Source organism: Notolabrus celidotus, chromosome 1, assembly GCF_009762535.1.
Source record: "Notolabrus celidotus isolate fNotCel1 chromosome 1, fNotCel1.pri, whole genome shotgun sequence".
NCBI lineage: Eukaryota > Metazoa > Chordata > Actinopteri > Labriformes > Labridae > Notolabrus > Notolabrus celidotus.
In genome coordinates this window covers 7,665,040-7,679,672 of record NC_048272.1, presented here as the reverse complement: position 1 = coordinate 7,679,672, position 14,633 = coordinate 7,665,040, and the positions used below count along the sequence as shown (strand labels likewise).

The 14,633-nt window shown below is 39.4% G+C and overlaps 1 protein-coding gene and 1 long non-coding RNA gene across 2 annotated transcripts; one reads left to right on the top strand and one right to left on the bottom strand.

The window, feature by feature from the left end:
- Nucleotides 1-1,681: 1,681 nt before the first annotated feature.
- tkta (transketolase a) lies at nt 1,682-12,773 on the bottom strand. The gene is made up of 14 exons (XM_034688744.1): nt 12,441-12,773; nt 10,633-10,750; nt 10,424-10,537; nt 10,220-10,317; nt 9,162-9,353; nt 8,878-8,996; nt 8,555-8,751; nt 8,261-8,425; nt 5,562-5,718; nt 5,007-5,137; nt 4,832-4,915; nt 4,627-4,720; nt 3,986-4,108; nt 1,682-2,750 (listed from the first exon to the last, which is right to left on the bottom strand). Exons 1-14 carry the CDS (start codon nt 12,545-12,547, stop codon nt 2,563-2,565), a joined length of 1,887 nt encoding a protein of 628 aa, XP_034544635.1. The 5' UTR covers nt 12,548-12,773; the 3' UTR covers nt 1,682-2,562.
- Nucleotides 7,595-14,011, top strand: LOC117816464. The gene is made up of 4 exons (XR_004631960.1): nt 7,595-7,704; nt 7,806-7,880; nt 9,209-9,386; nt 13,886-14,011. It is a non-coding gene; the product is annotated as an uncharacterized LOC117816464 (long non-coding RNA).
- The last annotated feature ends 622 nt before the right edge of the window (nt 14,012-14,633 follow it).

The window sequence follows — 14,633 nt, the reverse complement described above, 5'->3', positions numbered from 1 at the left end:
CCGAACTTCCCATTACTACAGCAGTGGAGGGGGAAAAAATATACAGATTCTCTGCAAGGGAGTCCTACCAACATTATACTCTGCATCTACACATGATACACTCTCTGTCAGAGCTTTAGAAAATGAGCAGCAGAAGTAAACAGGTGATAACCCTGGCACTCCTCTTTGATCACGACAGTGAAAAAGAGGAGGGTGTGTCTGAAGATGAAGACCATCTTGTGGTCAATTCTGAGTCTGATGATTCTGATTATGAACCAAATGAGGAAACAGATATTCATATTCCTCCAAGCAGACATTCACATCAAAAATGGGGAAATACAGTGATCTTCATCCCAAATATACGTCAGGCAAAACTGTCCACAGAAAACATTATAAAGACAGAGCCACTAAATAGCAGTGACTCGTGTAACAGACATCAAGTCAGCTTTTGAGCAGGTCATGATAAAAAAAAGTAAATGGTAGATGGACTTGTACTCACATATCTCTTTTCCAGTCTTCTGACCACTCAAAGCTCTTTTACATCACTCGCTCACCCAATGATGGTAGAGGCTGCTATAAAGGGACCATCAGTATTAGCTAATCTTATTCTAGACATTCATACACCACTGAACAACTGAGGGAGCAGTTTGGGGTTCAGTGTCTTGCCCAAGGACACTTTGGCATTTGACTGCAGGAGCTGAGATCAAATAGAGACAAGCTGTCAGCCATTAGGACAGTGAAGGACAAGTGGGTAGAGCAACTTCCACTACTCTATAACCCAGGCCCTAATGTCACAGTGGATGAAAGGCTAGAGGCATTCAGAGGTTCCATCCATTTTATACCTTTCAAGCCAGCTAAATACAGCATTAAAATCTGGGCAGCATGTGACAGAATAGGTGTCTCCTGTTAATTTATCAACATCACTTCATAAAAATAAATTAAAAAATAAATAAAAATAAAATAAACAAAAATCTATGTCATGTAAAACTATTGTATTTATATTTAGGTCTTTCAAAAGTACATTAAAAAAGCTTTAACATGAATTTTCATAAAAAACGAGTGAGTTATCCTCATTGAACCATGATCTGTGAGAATTAAAAAACACCATTCCACTAAATATTGATTTAAATGGTTAGTAATGGAATTAATAATGAGATTAAAAAATGTTTATTGGGATTTTTTTGAGTTCTGACACTTCTGGATAATTAAACATGCCCCGGGTCAAGTTGACCCACGTACATTATTGCTGTCCCTAAGAAACAAACATAACAGGAGGGTTAATGTGTTCATGCTGACATCTCTAGTTGCAACTCTGTTGTGGTATGATACTAAGTTTAAAAAGTTGAACAAATGAATATGTTATATACATTTTAAACTTTTTGTTTTCCAGAAAGGCCAATAAGTGTGGAGACACCCCTGGCTACAAAAACACACTGTGTTAGATGAGTTTAACTTGAGATTTAACCATGCGTGATTCTACCAGGAACCAAGCCTATCTAATAATTTTTCAGACAAACTTTGATCAGATATTAAGCGGGACATTTTGAGTATAAATAAGTAATGTATACAGTCCTTAATAATGTTTTTTTTTCATGTACTTAGACACTGTTTGAATTAAATCACTAATTGTAAACTGTTGGAACTATTTACAAATATTTACTTTTAAACAGTGGGTAAAGGACAAACTGTTGCAAACACATAGTTTCAAATGCAGAGGGCTTTATTACATGAAAGAAAGGTACATACAAAATTTCAAGTAACAAAGAAAGTGTTTGTTCTTGGGTTCACAAGTCAGATGTAACTCTACCTTTACACTCATAGACAGTCATTCTCTCCACTCTCCAGCACTCAAAGGCCTCCACCTTAAGCTGACTTTATGTTTAATATCGATAATGCCATTTTCATCACACTGCTGGTACCGTCCAGTTGTACAGGTAGCACAAATGAACATAGAGGTGTGTGGGTTGATGGTAACTGTAAAATCAGAAACATACAGTGCTGAAGAGAAATGCTACAACTATTGAGGGAACAACAGTTTACATAGTCTGAAGATGTGATCTTAAGTGACTGCTCTTTATGACCTACCTACATTTGTTTGATTTTTTTCTTTCCACTACCTTCTACAAAAAACAACTCAGATGGTTTCTTTCTGACACTGTGGTCATGATAAACACTTACTTTAAAGCTAAGCCCCACCCAGTTTATCAAGGGCTACATCAGAACAATATAAAAACGTTCCCAGTTTAATGAATCAAAGAGCTTTTAAAAAACACACATTAGAGCATCACATAGTATAGTTTTAACTGCCACATTTTGATCACTGGATGATGAGGATATGTGCGTATGTCTGTCCTTTTGTGTGAAGTGATGGATGCATGAAAAAAGGGTCAAAAGTGGAAATCTACTTCAAAGTGTACAGCACAAAATCACATTACTTCAGTACACACAGGGGCATTCACAGTGAAGGAGTTTATTTTTTAAAAAGAGCTGGGTGTCGTGTGAATCAAAAACATACTCGACTGTAATCTGCAGCTGCAGGGGTGTGATCTGACAGGTCAGGTGGGTGGGGCAGGGGGAGAGAGGTTACTTGGCGTTGGTGGAGCTGCTGAGCATCTTGCGGACGGCCTGCGCGATGGCGTCACGGTCTATGCCGTAGATTTTGAGCAGCTCATTGGGTTTGCCACAGCGGGGGACGTGGGATACGGCCAGACGTTGCAGATTGAAGCCGGACTCATTGACCATAGCTGAGGAAACTGCCTCCCCCAGACCACCTGTGGAAAATACACTCATTGTATTAAAGGAAAAACACCCCCTGCTGTTATATATTGTATCCTTACTCGTGCACTACAATAACATCACAATAACATCATCTATATAGCACAGTTGGAAACAGATATTTAAGCAGAGCAAGGGCAGACACTTAAGAAGATAACAGAATAAACCATGAATGGTCAAGCCAAATGAGAGGTCTGGAAAATTCAACAAAGATATGTGCAAAATATTTCATGCTTGTAGTGCAATCTCTTGAGGTGGACCATATTTGAAACTATTTTGTATAAGAATGCAACCAATTATAATTTTTATTGTGGATTAATTTCAGCTTTTTTCACACAAATAATCAATTCATTGTTTGGTGTTGTAAAATACTTAATTAATAAGAAACAGGGGTCATAATTAGTGATGACTGTTTGTCCAAACCTGAAAATTATTAATATTATTTCAAAGGTTACTTCATTACTGAAGATTTTGAATAATTGTAATGAATTAAAAGGACTAGTAAACCAATAGCACATATTTCATATATGTCTGTTGTTTATATTTGTGTTGTTTGCACTGAGAAAAATAACATTTTTTTAATGCGCCCTACTTTCATAAATACACTGTTGTTCCTGAAAGGGAACCAATAATATTGTTGTTGTTTTTTACTAGAAACATAAGGCTCTAAAAAGACAAAACTGCACAACTTGCAGTATACACACACTGTAAAGAGAGAAGACAAGAGACCATTACAAAAAAAGTTGAACCCAAACATGTTGTTACTGTACCACTATCTGATCCAGATGTAAACTGAATCAGATACCACAGCATCCGACTGATGCCCGGTATCCTTTGTCTAGTGGTCTCCGTGCCATCACCCTTCCTCTCTCTCTCTCTCACAGACACAGGGCCTGGCTGGCTGTTATCTAGGTCACAGAGAGCCCCACGGGCACACGCTCAGTTAAGGAAATCTGACAGCACTCTGCCTCTCTGACTCTCACACTTACAAAAATGCACCACAAAACCAATACCTTGTCTGCACTCAACAGTCAGCCTCCCCTCAGCCAATGAACAGACGCCACCGCACTGCGACTCTCTGGCTGAACCAATGAAAACCTGCCACCGCAACACACCCGAGGAGGCGGACCAATGACAAGGCCCCAGCTGCATCACGCCGAGGAGCTTGTTGCTGCTGGGTTGGTGATAAATAATGCAGACGCTGAACTGTGGACTTTAAAAGCAGACTTACCTTCATAGTAGTGGTCCTCCACGGTGAGGATGCGTCCCCTGGTGGCACGTGTGTGGTCCATGATGGTTTTCACATCCAGAGGTTTGATGGTGAAGGCATCAATGACCCTAACAGGGATCCGCTCTGGAAAGGCAGGTAGCCCAGGTGAGAACCCAATATATTATGTGGTACCATGGACGACATCTCCCCAACAAGCTATTCATACAGTAGCTTTAAAGTCAGGTTAATCCTGAATCTAAACTGTGATCAGTAATTTTGGTAATATAAACACCAACAAATATATCAGCTGATTCCGGTTTTTCCTCATATCCTACATGCATTATCTATGCAAGCAAAGGTTAGGATGCCTGCTACAAAGAGTCTAAAAAGACTGATATTAAAGAATATATATGGCTTTTGACATCTAGAGTCATGCTATGAGAACTACTGCATTAATAACAAAGGACCCAACCTCTACAAAAGCTTTTATCTCTGCAAACTTCAGATGTTATTTGGAGAAACAAGTACACCATTCTATCTCTGATTATATATTTAACGTAATTTTAAATTTATAAATATTGCTGTTTCATTTATTGAATGTATCCGACATGCTATGCTATATTATTTTCTTAGTGCAAAAAGTTATATTTATGGTACTTTACCTTTCTTTAGGTAATCAGCTGCAGCCAAGGCCTCATGCAGAGTCACTCCAGCTGCAACCACAGTCACCTGGTCCTCTTTGCTTTGGTAAACCACCTGGTTAGGAAGGGGAAATGTTTCACCGTTCATGTCATCAAGTGGTGTAATGATGTTGTGTTTTCTTAATTTCCTCACACTACCTTTGCAAATATGCTAGCACAAACTCACCTTAGCCTGTCCAACATGGAAATCCTCATTGCTGTTGTAGATGATGGCGCTGTCTTGGCGGCTGGTTCGGATGTAGCAAACACCCTGTTTGAAGCAAATCGTGACAAGAACCACTTTGGTACTTTTTGAAAGCAAAACAATGATACAGAGCCAACAAACTGCATTTGGATTTTACCTTCGTGGATGCAGCCAGTTCCACAGCTTTCTCAGTAGACACACCATCACAGGGGTAGAAGATGGTGGCTGTGGGAAGAGCCCTGAACATCGCCACATCCTCTAAACCCATCAGAGAGGGGCCTTCCTCTCCTGGGATATGCACATGTATGGTTAGATTTATTCGTCCAACATTCCTAATGTTTTCACCAGTTATTGTGAGGTCAGGAGAGCTGAGGCATGCAGATTCACAGACAAAAAGCCAGACTCTGCATGCAGTATACCTGCACTAACAGAGGGACACCTGCTTCCCTGCTGACAGCTTCCAGTATAGACAGGAAGAGAGGAAAAGGGGGGAGTGAGGACTAGCTGTAAGGCCAAAGGAGGTCAGGAAAACATAGGATTAGAGGGAAAGAAAGGATTGCAACACCAACAAACACACACACACAGATCACTTTTGTTAACATCAGGGATAGTGTGAAAATGTCTGGCTTCATAGTGAGGGAATAAAGGGATTTAAGTGAAGTAGTGGTTGGGTATGGTGCATGACAGGGGTTGTTATGAGCAGTTTGCATACCAGTGGACAGGCCGCAGTGGGAGCCACACACGTTAATGTTACTCTCAGAGATGGCTGCCATGCGGAGCTGGTCGTAGGCTCGGGTGAAAAAGGAAGCAAGAGTGCTGGCAAACACAACGTTCCTCTCACGGGCAGCACAGCCCATGGCGACACTGACCTGGGAAAGGAATTCATTGTTTTGAGAAAATATGTAAGAGTACAAAAGATTCAAACCTATTGTGTCAGAATATATACACAGGTCAGATGTTTCTGCACCCCAAAAGATCACTCAGAGGGTCAAACATCTGCAATTCAAACTGTATCAGAGGCCTTTTTGAACGTTAGACCACATTAAGCGGAGAAGAGAGAAGAGTTCCCTCCAAATCTCCAGAGCTTATTTTCCCATATGGACAGATCAGTGGCATGCCTCCTCTTACAAATAATTTCCTTTCACCTAGCTCCCGAACTCTGGAGAATCCTGGGGCTTCTTTCCATGCTTTTCAAAAAGCAATATCTAAAAATTCCATGAAAGCGCAACTGTATATTAGATAAATTCTTGCTGATACAATCAAAGCAAAGAAACTGTTACTTTAAAGGCTTAACTAGTAGTCGTTTTATCTGAAAAATACACAAGAGGATGTCTTTGAAACTAAATGGAGTAAATGTAGTGAATGTATCAGTATCTAAAAAAAGGCTTTTACAGGCAAACCTGATGTCAAAAAACAAAGCGACGCAAATATGCCATTCAACTTTTGACTTATCTCATGCATTGAGCCAGATGGCCTGGCTGCCCTTATGGGCTTATTAATATTTCACCTCTGAATACACTTGTCAAGTGTACTCATCATCATCATACACATGGCTGACCTACATCGCCTTTTTTTGGAGTCATAGCGGCACAAAGAATTATAATTTACATGAGATGAGTGAAAACAATGACAGAGGCGGAAGAATTGTGCTGCCTAAACTGCTGGTGTCAGCAGCTGCAGCCTCATGGACCATAGGGAGGGTAATGTATTGTCTTCTTCATCTGTACATTATGGATGGACACTGATGAATAATTAAAGGACTCACAGACTCACAGCTGTGAGATTGCACATATATCTAATCAGAGTCAAGATGGAGCTTTTTACAAAGCGAAATAACTCCATTAAAGGGATTTGTTTTTCTTTTTGGTCCACAATAGTAGTCCAAATAATTAATAATCCATAACACACAGTCAATGTTCAGATCCTATATGTATGGTGGCCCTGAAGGACAATACAAATTAACAAAAGATTAAACACTTAAAAAAATTGGAGACAAAGTTACATTTTGGAAAACATTTTTACATTTTATGAAACAAAATTACATCAGCAAAACACTTTTACCAAGGCCAAAACAAATTTACATTTAAGAAAACAAATTTACCAAAGCTGAAGCACTTTTACAAAGTTGGAGACAATTTAACAAACGATGAAATACTTTTACCATTTCTGAAACAAACTAACATTTCATTTTTACGGAAAGGGAATGTACCAAATACCGGAAGTGATCTAGTGAGGTATCATTTAGTTTGTTTTGATGGAGAGAAACCAAATGGAGCGACATGGTTTACATATTAGGACATCCTTGGGTCTCAGAGTGAGGTGTCAGACCTCAGATGAAAAAGCATCATGTCTCCAGAAAAGCTCCGTCATATCTCTGCAAAACCTTCATCATGTGTCAGAATTAAGATGAAACGGGCTCAGGCTAAACTGAGTCAGGCTGAAAGGAGTCAGACTTAATGGTAAAAGTGTTCCGCGTTTGCAAAATTGTCTCCAGCTTTGTAAAAAGTGTTTCATTATTTGTACATTTGTTTTCTCAAATGTAAATTTGTTTTGGCCTTGGTAAAAGTGTTTTGCTGAGGTAATTTCGTTTAAAAAAACGAAAAATGTTTTCCAAAATGTGACTTTGTCTCCAATTTTTTTAAGTGTTTAATCTTTTGTTAATTTCTTTTGTCCTTCAGGGCCACCGTACATATGAGTACCTAGGGAAATTGCTCAGTGATCTGTTATTAATGCCTTGGGGATCCTGTTCGCGCTCCACCACCTGGCCTCGCTCAATAACGACACGTGAAGGCAAGAACTATAGTATGTGTGTGGTTTTCTATATTCTCAAATCACTAATCTTTCCCCTATTCAAGGTAATTTACATAAACCAAACATTATTAAATTAATGGGACGTTTTATTAATAGTTGTGTCTGTGTTATTATGAAGTTGTCTGAAATACGTTTTGTATACTAGCTCCAGGAGACCCCGATGGCTGACTGCCATCCTCACTTGTTTAGCACTCAAGCAGACGCTTTGCTTATGTGAAAGGTTTGTATATTTATTTTATTTCTCTCCTTGCATAGTTTGTACAGCAGTAATAAATGAGTAATTAAATACTAAATAAACTACCAAAAAATGTAATGACTTATTCCCGTTTTGTGTAATAATTTAGTTGAAAAGAGCAATTTGTAACAGACTTCTTAATGTGTTATTACGTCTTATTACCGTTTGTCTTGTAATATCACTCAAAGCAGACAAGTGAAGGCAAGAGCTTCATGTGTGTGGTTTTCCATTATTATCATTTCTATACTATCTCTCCTGTTTAGGGGTACAACATAGACAGCAACATTAATAAATACATATAAAAAAATATGCTTCCTGAGCTTTGTAAAATGGGTTTTATCCTGTAGCTTCTACACAGATCTTACCATGTTCTGCTGAGCGATGTAGCACTCCACAAAGCGGTTGGGATGCTCATTCTTGAAGATGTCTGAGTAGGTGAGGTTGTTGGTGTCTCCATCAAGAGCCACGACTCGGTCGTTGTAGCGGCCTAACTTTGCCAACGCCACCCCATATGCCTTCCTTGTGGAGGTCTGTAAAGAAAAGAGATCTTAAAAGAAAGTGACACCAAGCATATCGGTCTTCTAACATCACTCAGTTATGTGCCTCTGTGGTGTCCGTAGATTGTTATGAAACAACACCAAGAAGAGATAATGTCAAACCTTTTCTCCAGCCTTGTAGCTGGGTGCGCTTGGCATCCTGATGTTCCTCAGGCTGACGGGTGGGGAGTCCTCCATGGGAGCAGGAGGGTACAGGTGCTTGTTGCTGTTCAGGACGCGGCTCTGCAGGTCCTTCATTACCATGTCGGCCATGTCTTTGGGCAGAGGTTTGGCATGCCACCCAAGCTTATCCTCAGCAGCTGAAACCACAGAAATATTGTGTCACATTAGATGCTAGAAGGATAAAACTGTAGGTCTTTGCAAATAACATGCACTGAAGTGTTGAAGAGTGGACAGTGATGGATGTTTTTTTTTTTTTTGTTTACCGGGGATGCCTTTTCCCTTGATGGTCTTCGCAATGATGGCAGTGGGTTGATGACGGGCCTGACTAAGAGCCTTACAAAGCTCCTCCACACTGTGTCCATCCACAATGATGGCATGCCAACTAAACACACACAAACACACAGAAAAGCCACACTTTTAACACACTTTGTACTGTATGCTTTATAGAGGTAGAATAGATGGACACACCAGGATAATATTCAGTCTATGATTGTTATGGATGCAGTTGAGTAATGCTTGTTGCTTAAATGCTTTGATGCACATTTACCCGAAAGCTTCACAGCGCTTCTGATACTTCTCCACATGGTGCTGCAGGGGTGCAGAGTCACTTTGGCCAAGACGGTTGATGTCCATGATGGCCACCAGGTTGTCGAGCTGATAGTAGGAGGCGAACATCATGGCCTCCCAGACAGCACCCTCCGACATCTCCCCATCCCCCAGCAGGCAGTACACACGGTAACTGAGGAGAAGAACACACAAGACTGCACAATAAGTGAGTGAGTATGTGTGTGTGTGTGTGTGACTGTACGTGTGAAGTGTATGTTCAAATTAGGGTGCGGTGTTGTGCTTTCAAGAGGAGGCAAATCTTGTGAAAATGCTTTCTGACACTTTTCCAGTCTGATTGATTCTCTTTCAGGCATCAAACAGTTCAGTGTGTAAGCAGCAGTGACAGGATAACAGACTTCTGAGGGCCCTAGAGGCGTGAGCTGAGTTTCACACCTGCCTTTGAACCAGGTCTTGCTTAAGAATCCCACATTCATTTGAAACTGGAAAATTCTCTTCATACTTTAAAAAGAAAAATCAATTGTAAGATTAATCATGTCATAAAGGACAAATACTACCAGATGAGTCAAAATCATATTTTGATACACTACTTTTTTTGTTCTTTAAAAAAAAAATGCATTTCAGGGAAAAAAGGATGAAAAATGAAATCATTGTGATGATTAATTTAAGAAATAGACTCAGAATGCACACATCGCTGAAAGCACATTGAATGAATTGGACTCTGAAATTAAATCTGCTTGGATGGGAGGAATAACCGAGATAAAACTGCTGGGCCTGTGTTTATTAGAGCAGAAGAATCGGGAGAGCAGAGCATGTAGCCGCAGCACACACCCACGGAAGCCCTGAACGCTGCATCATACAGACCTAAAATGAAGAAAACCGGGAAGCCCAAAAATCCAATATTGTAATGTTGTGAATGTTGGTACTATATCTTAAATAAAAGAGTCAGTCAGGTTGAAAAAAAAAAATCATATAACACTACTAAAATTGTCAAACTAGTATAGTTTCCACTTGTGTGTGTGTTTGTGTTTGAAGGATTACCTGGACTTATCAAAGTATTTCCCAGTGTAAGCCATTCCACAGGCCACACCAAGACCCTGCCCCAAGGAGCCAGTGGCTAAATCCATGAACTGGTGCTTCTGAAATGCAGACGTTAGGATAGTTTTATTAGAAGAAAACATTTAGTAAGCTGTTTGGGCTATGTAACATGATTCGCCACGTGTGTGATAGTATGTTAAAGCTTACATGGGTTGAGTGAACATCCACGGAGGAGTCCACGTGGCACAAACTGAGCATGTCGCTCTCCTTCAGAAAGCCTGCCTCAACCCACATGGAGTACAAGGCCGGAGCAGCATGGCCCTGTGGAAGAGAAAAAATGGATCGTACAACAGTTTCATTTTAAAGGTTTTAATTATATACGACCATATACGACCAGTAGAAGAGCAGAGCCTCACCTTGGATAGGACGAAGCGGTCGTTGTTGAAGTTCCGCGGGTCGTCGTAACGGTACCTCATGGTGTGGAAGAACAGCACAGACATGATCTCTGCCACACTGCAGCATGATGTTGGGTGTCTGAACAACAGAGGAGATGTACTGTAAGAACTTACACATACACACAGTTATATAGAGTAAACAGAAAAAGCCACAAACAGACTGATAAATCTACATTTGTGTGCTCAACCTCTGGAAACAGCAACCAAAAGTCTCTAATGAAGTACTCTTTCAATGACTAAAAACCTGCTATGGGTGTTATAAAAAAGTCTCTGAGATTTAGAGAATTCCAAATTATTGCTTGTTGGATCATGAAGTAGATTAAATTAGATTATCTACATCAGGACTATCTGTAACCCTAATAGACCCAGTTACAGAGCCCCCTGGACAGAGTGCTTTGTGTTGCAAACAAAGGCCATCAGTGGGTCAACATAGATAACTATATACTTTATTATTTTATTAAACAATTCTTACATACAGCTACTATTATACAACATAGTATTTCCCATTCAACCACCAAAAACTACAAACATTGGACGAAGAAATATTTTGCTGTTTTGGTACCAATAGAAGGTAACAGATGGCCTTTCCCACCATTTGTTCCTTTTCACATTTCGTTTTGTTTGTTCAAATGAGGAAAAAAGTACAACATACAAGTTATTTGGTATTGTAGCATTGCCTTTAGTTCTCAGAAGGCAAAATACTTTTGGTTATGTCATTTTTTCCTAAATGGTTTCACTCTTCAGTCTCTTTGTTCTATGTTGGATCACTTAAACTCTACAGAATTGTGAAATATGAAAAATAATATCTTCTTGTTATTCAAAGAAAGAGGCTGTTCAGTTCACATCTGTTAAAACATTGATAAACCTAGTGTGGAATACAATCCATTATTCAACTGGTCTTTAAAAAGCATTCTTAAAATTGGACAATTTGATGCCACACACGCAACAATGCGACAGCAATCTGTTATAAAACCTTTAGACAAAATGAATTGAAGATCTAAGTTTTTCAAAACATTTTTAAATCGTCTTCTTGCAGCAGCCTGAAAGTGCGCAAGTCTATCTGCAGCATGCAATCCATGCAGCATCACACATGGTGGTCTTTAGTGTCCATCACTGCACAGAAGAATATCACCTTTACAAAAGCTGGAAATTAAGTAAAATATTTATCAAACCAAGTAGATATAAGATATAAAAAAACAACAACTTTTAAGCACTCACTCAAAATATGATCACTATGCACATTAAGCTGTTCTTTAGAATGTGAAAACCCACTTATCTGGATAGTATTCCCTTTTTATGCCAGTGTTTAACAAAGTTTTAGTATTGAATACACAACACTGGAAAGAATAACAACAAATCAACATTTCTGCAAGATAATTTATTTTTTCATAAACTCTGAATGTATCAAAAATCAGAATAAGGCACATTACGTCATGTTGATACATTGAGTTCATTCATTTCACATGAAATGTCAAAGCCAGCTAATTAAAGAAGAGCTTTGGATGCTGAAATGATTCTGTCAGTGTACCAATGGAGGAGAACAAAGGCAGGACATGCTGTTCCTTTGGCCCTTCACTTGCACACATTGCATGTCTACATGTGTGTGCCTGTGCATGCATGTGACTTATTTAAAAGTGTTAGTTTTGGATGTCTATGCATGCCGCAAAGAAATGTGAAGTGTGCAAAATGTTTTTGCACACATGTTCTCTTTGTGCATTTAACATGCACAGTCTTATATTTAGTATCACAGATTGTTCTGGGCGACTCACCCGCTGCCTGCTGCAGTTGTTGCCTTTATGCAGTGGATTCGGAGGCGGTTGGCGATGTTCCTCAGCGCCTGCACTGTCTGCTGGTCCGGTTTGTGGTAATCCTCCATGAAGGCAAAATATCAAGTTCCTCAGCACCACAAAAGTGGACCAACTAATACCCTCTGTTGAGTTTGTGTGTTTTGAACGTGTGTGTGTAAGAGTTAGGCTTGCCAAAGAGCAGCACCTGTGTGTGTGTGGGTGTGTGTGTGTGAGTGATGGAGCCACAGAGAAAGAGAGAGAGTATTAGGGGGGAAGCTGGATTTATCCTGTCAGGCATGCAGACACATAGATGCACAAGGACACACACTGCACACACGCGCACACACACAGGAGGAGAGGGGGGGAGGACCAGTGACGGGAGATGGGTGTTGGTGCTAAAATCAAGCTGCTCTCATTTCATTGGCTACTGTGTGACTGGGATAGTGAAGGAGTGTCACATACATAGACATTTGTATGTGTGTGTGTGCGTGGGGGTGTTTGTGTATGTGTGTATGTGTATGTGTCTGTAGGGAGGGGCTGAATAATGGGGTGAGGGGGGGGCAACTCAAGCATCTCACCCTAATTCACTTTGTCTTTACTGTCTGTACAGATAATTCAGATCTTGATGGTTGATTGTTGTTTGTTACTTACTCACATCAAACAACACAAAATTAATGTTTGAGCCGGCTTAATCTGTTTGTTACTTTGAAATGAAACAAAAAAAAATCTGTTCAGTGTTCACTTTAATTTTATATCCTACAAAAATTTATAAAACAACAAAATGCACATGAAAGCATTGATAAATATACAAATAAGGCACCTTTTTTAAAAACTTTTTATTCATAACAGTAACTTCTATAAGCTTTTTATTAATGTGTTTGGTCATAAGAGAAAACAAAATTCAAGACAAAGAAGAACCTGATATTTTCATGTCTTTCATGATTATATTCTTATTTTGTCTTTGTTATTTTTCTTTCCCTGTCAGTGAAGTATACCATGCATTACAGTAATGCTGTACAGTATAGATGGTGTTAGTTAGTGCAAGGCCTAAATATTTTAGTCCATGCAGATGTCTTTTTTTTAATTATTTTTGACATGTTGTTATATACAAGCCACTTTGATAGATTTCTTCCTTTCATATTCTTACTTTGTTAACTCTGTGCTAGCCAGCTTATATTTCAACAATGAACAAAAAACAATCAAAGCACGACTTTGTGTGTAAGAGAGACAAAGAGACAAAGAAACAGTTAGAGAACAAAGGAAACAGTGGCATTGACCTTTAAGGTGGAAATGAATGTAAAGATCAGACCTAAACATCTCTCCCCCTCAGCCTTGATCTCCTCCTTATTGTCTGTTTCTTTCTGTTAACCTGATGCTCAGTGATCCTGACGACTCTGCAGACTGAGGACATTTTGTTCTTTCTCCAGAAACCCTCTCCAGTGGACCTCGAGGGTCAAGATACACAGACATGCCTGGATGTCACTGAGACCTTATTCTAAATTACCTGCAGGCTAAAAAAGGATATAATACCCTACTGTAAAATTCAGACTGTTTTAGTTGTAACATCTGCTACGACTACAATAAAAGTAAACACCTATGATGTATCTCTCTTTCACCAAAATGGAAGAAACTTGTTTTAACTATTTGTAATTGATTTTTTAGTGGAACATATGGAGCACAAAAAGTGTCATGCATCAATTATACAATATACTATAACCATTTTCTACAAATTTAGACAAAAAATACATCTTATACTATTTATATTTGGTATCAATTTTGTTTTAGAGAACTACAAAAGACAAATCCTTGATGAGAGATTCTTCTTTTTACTCATGCGTGCAGACTGTGAAGGTAGCTGAACATTTTTCAGTTATAAAAATTCCCCTGATGAATAATTGAATATGGCTGAAACTGTTAGCTGACGTGCTGCTTTTTGATATGCAGCCTCTGCTCACACATGCGTGCCCACAGAACATCTGACTGGATAATCATTGTGGAGAGAGCTGGCCTGCCACCTTGTGGATTATCCCAGCTGGTACATTTGACCTGTTTCCACTGGTCACCTGCTCTAACCAACGTCCCAGTTCAAGGCGATCAATAGATATGAGCCAAATGAAAGGATTGCTCTGTACAGACCTTTTTGTTTAAGTGTAAACACATTAAGTGAGGAGTGTA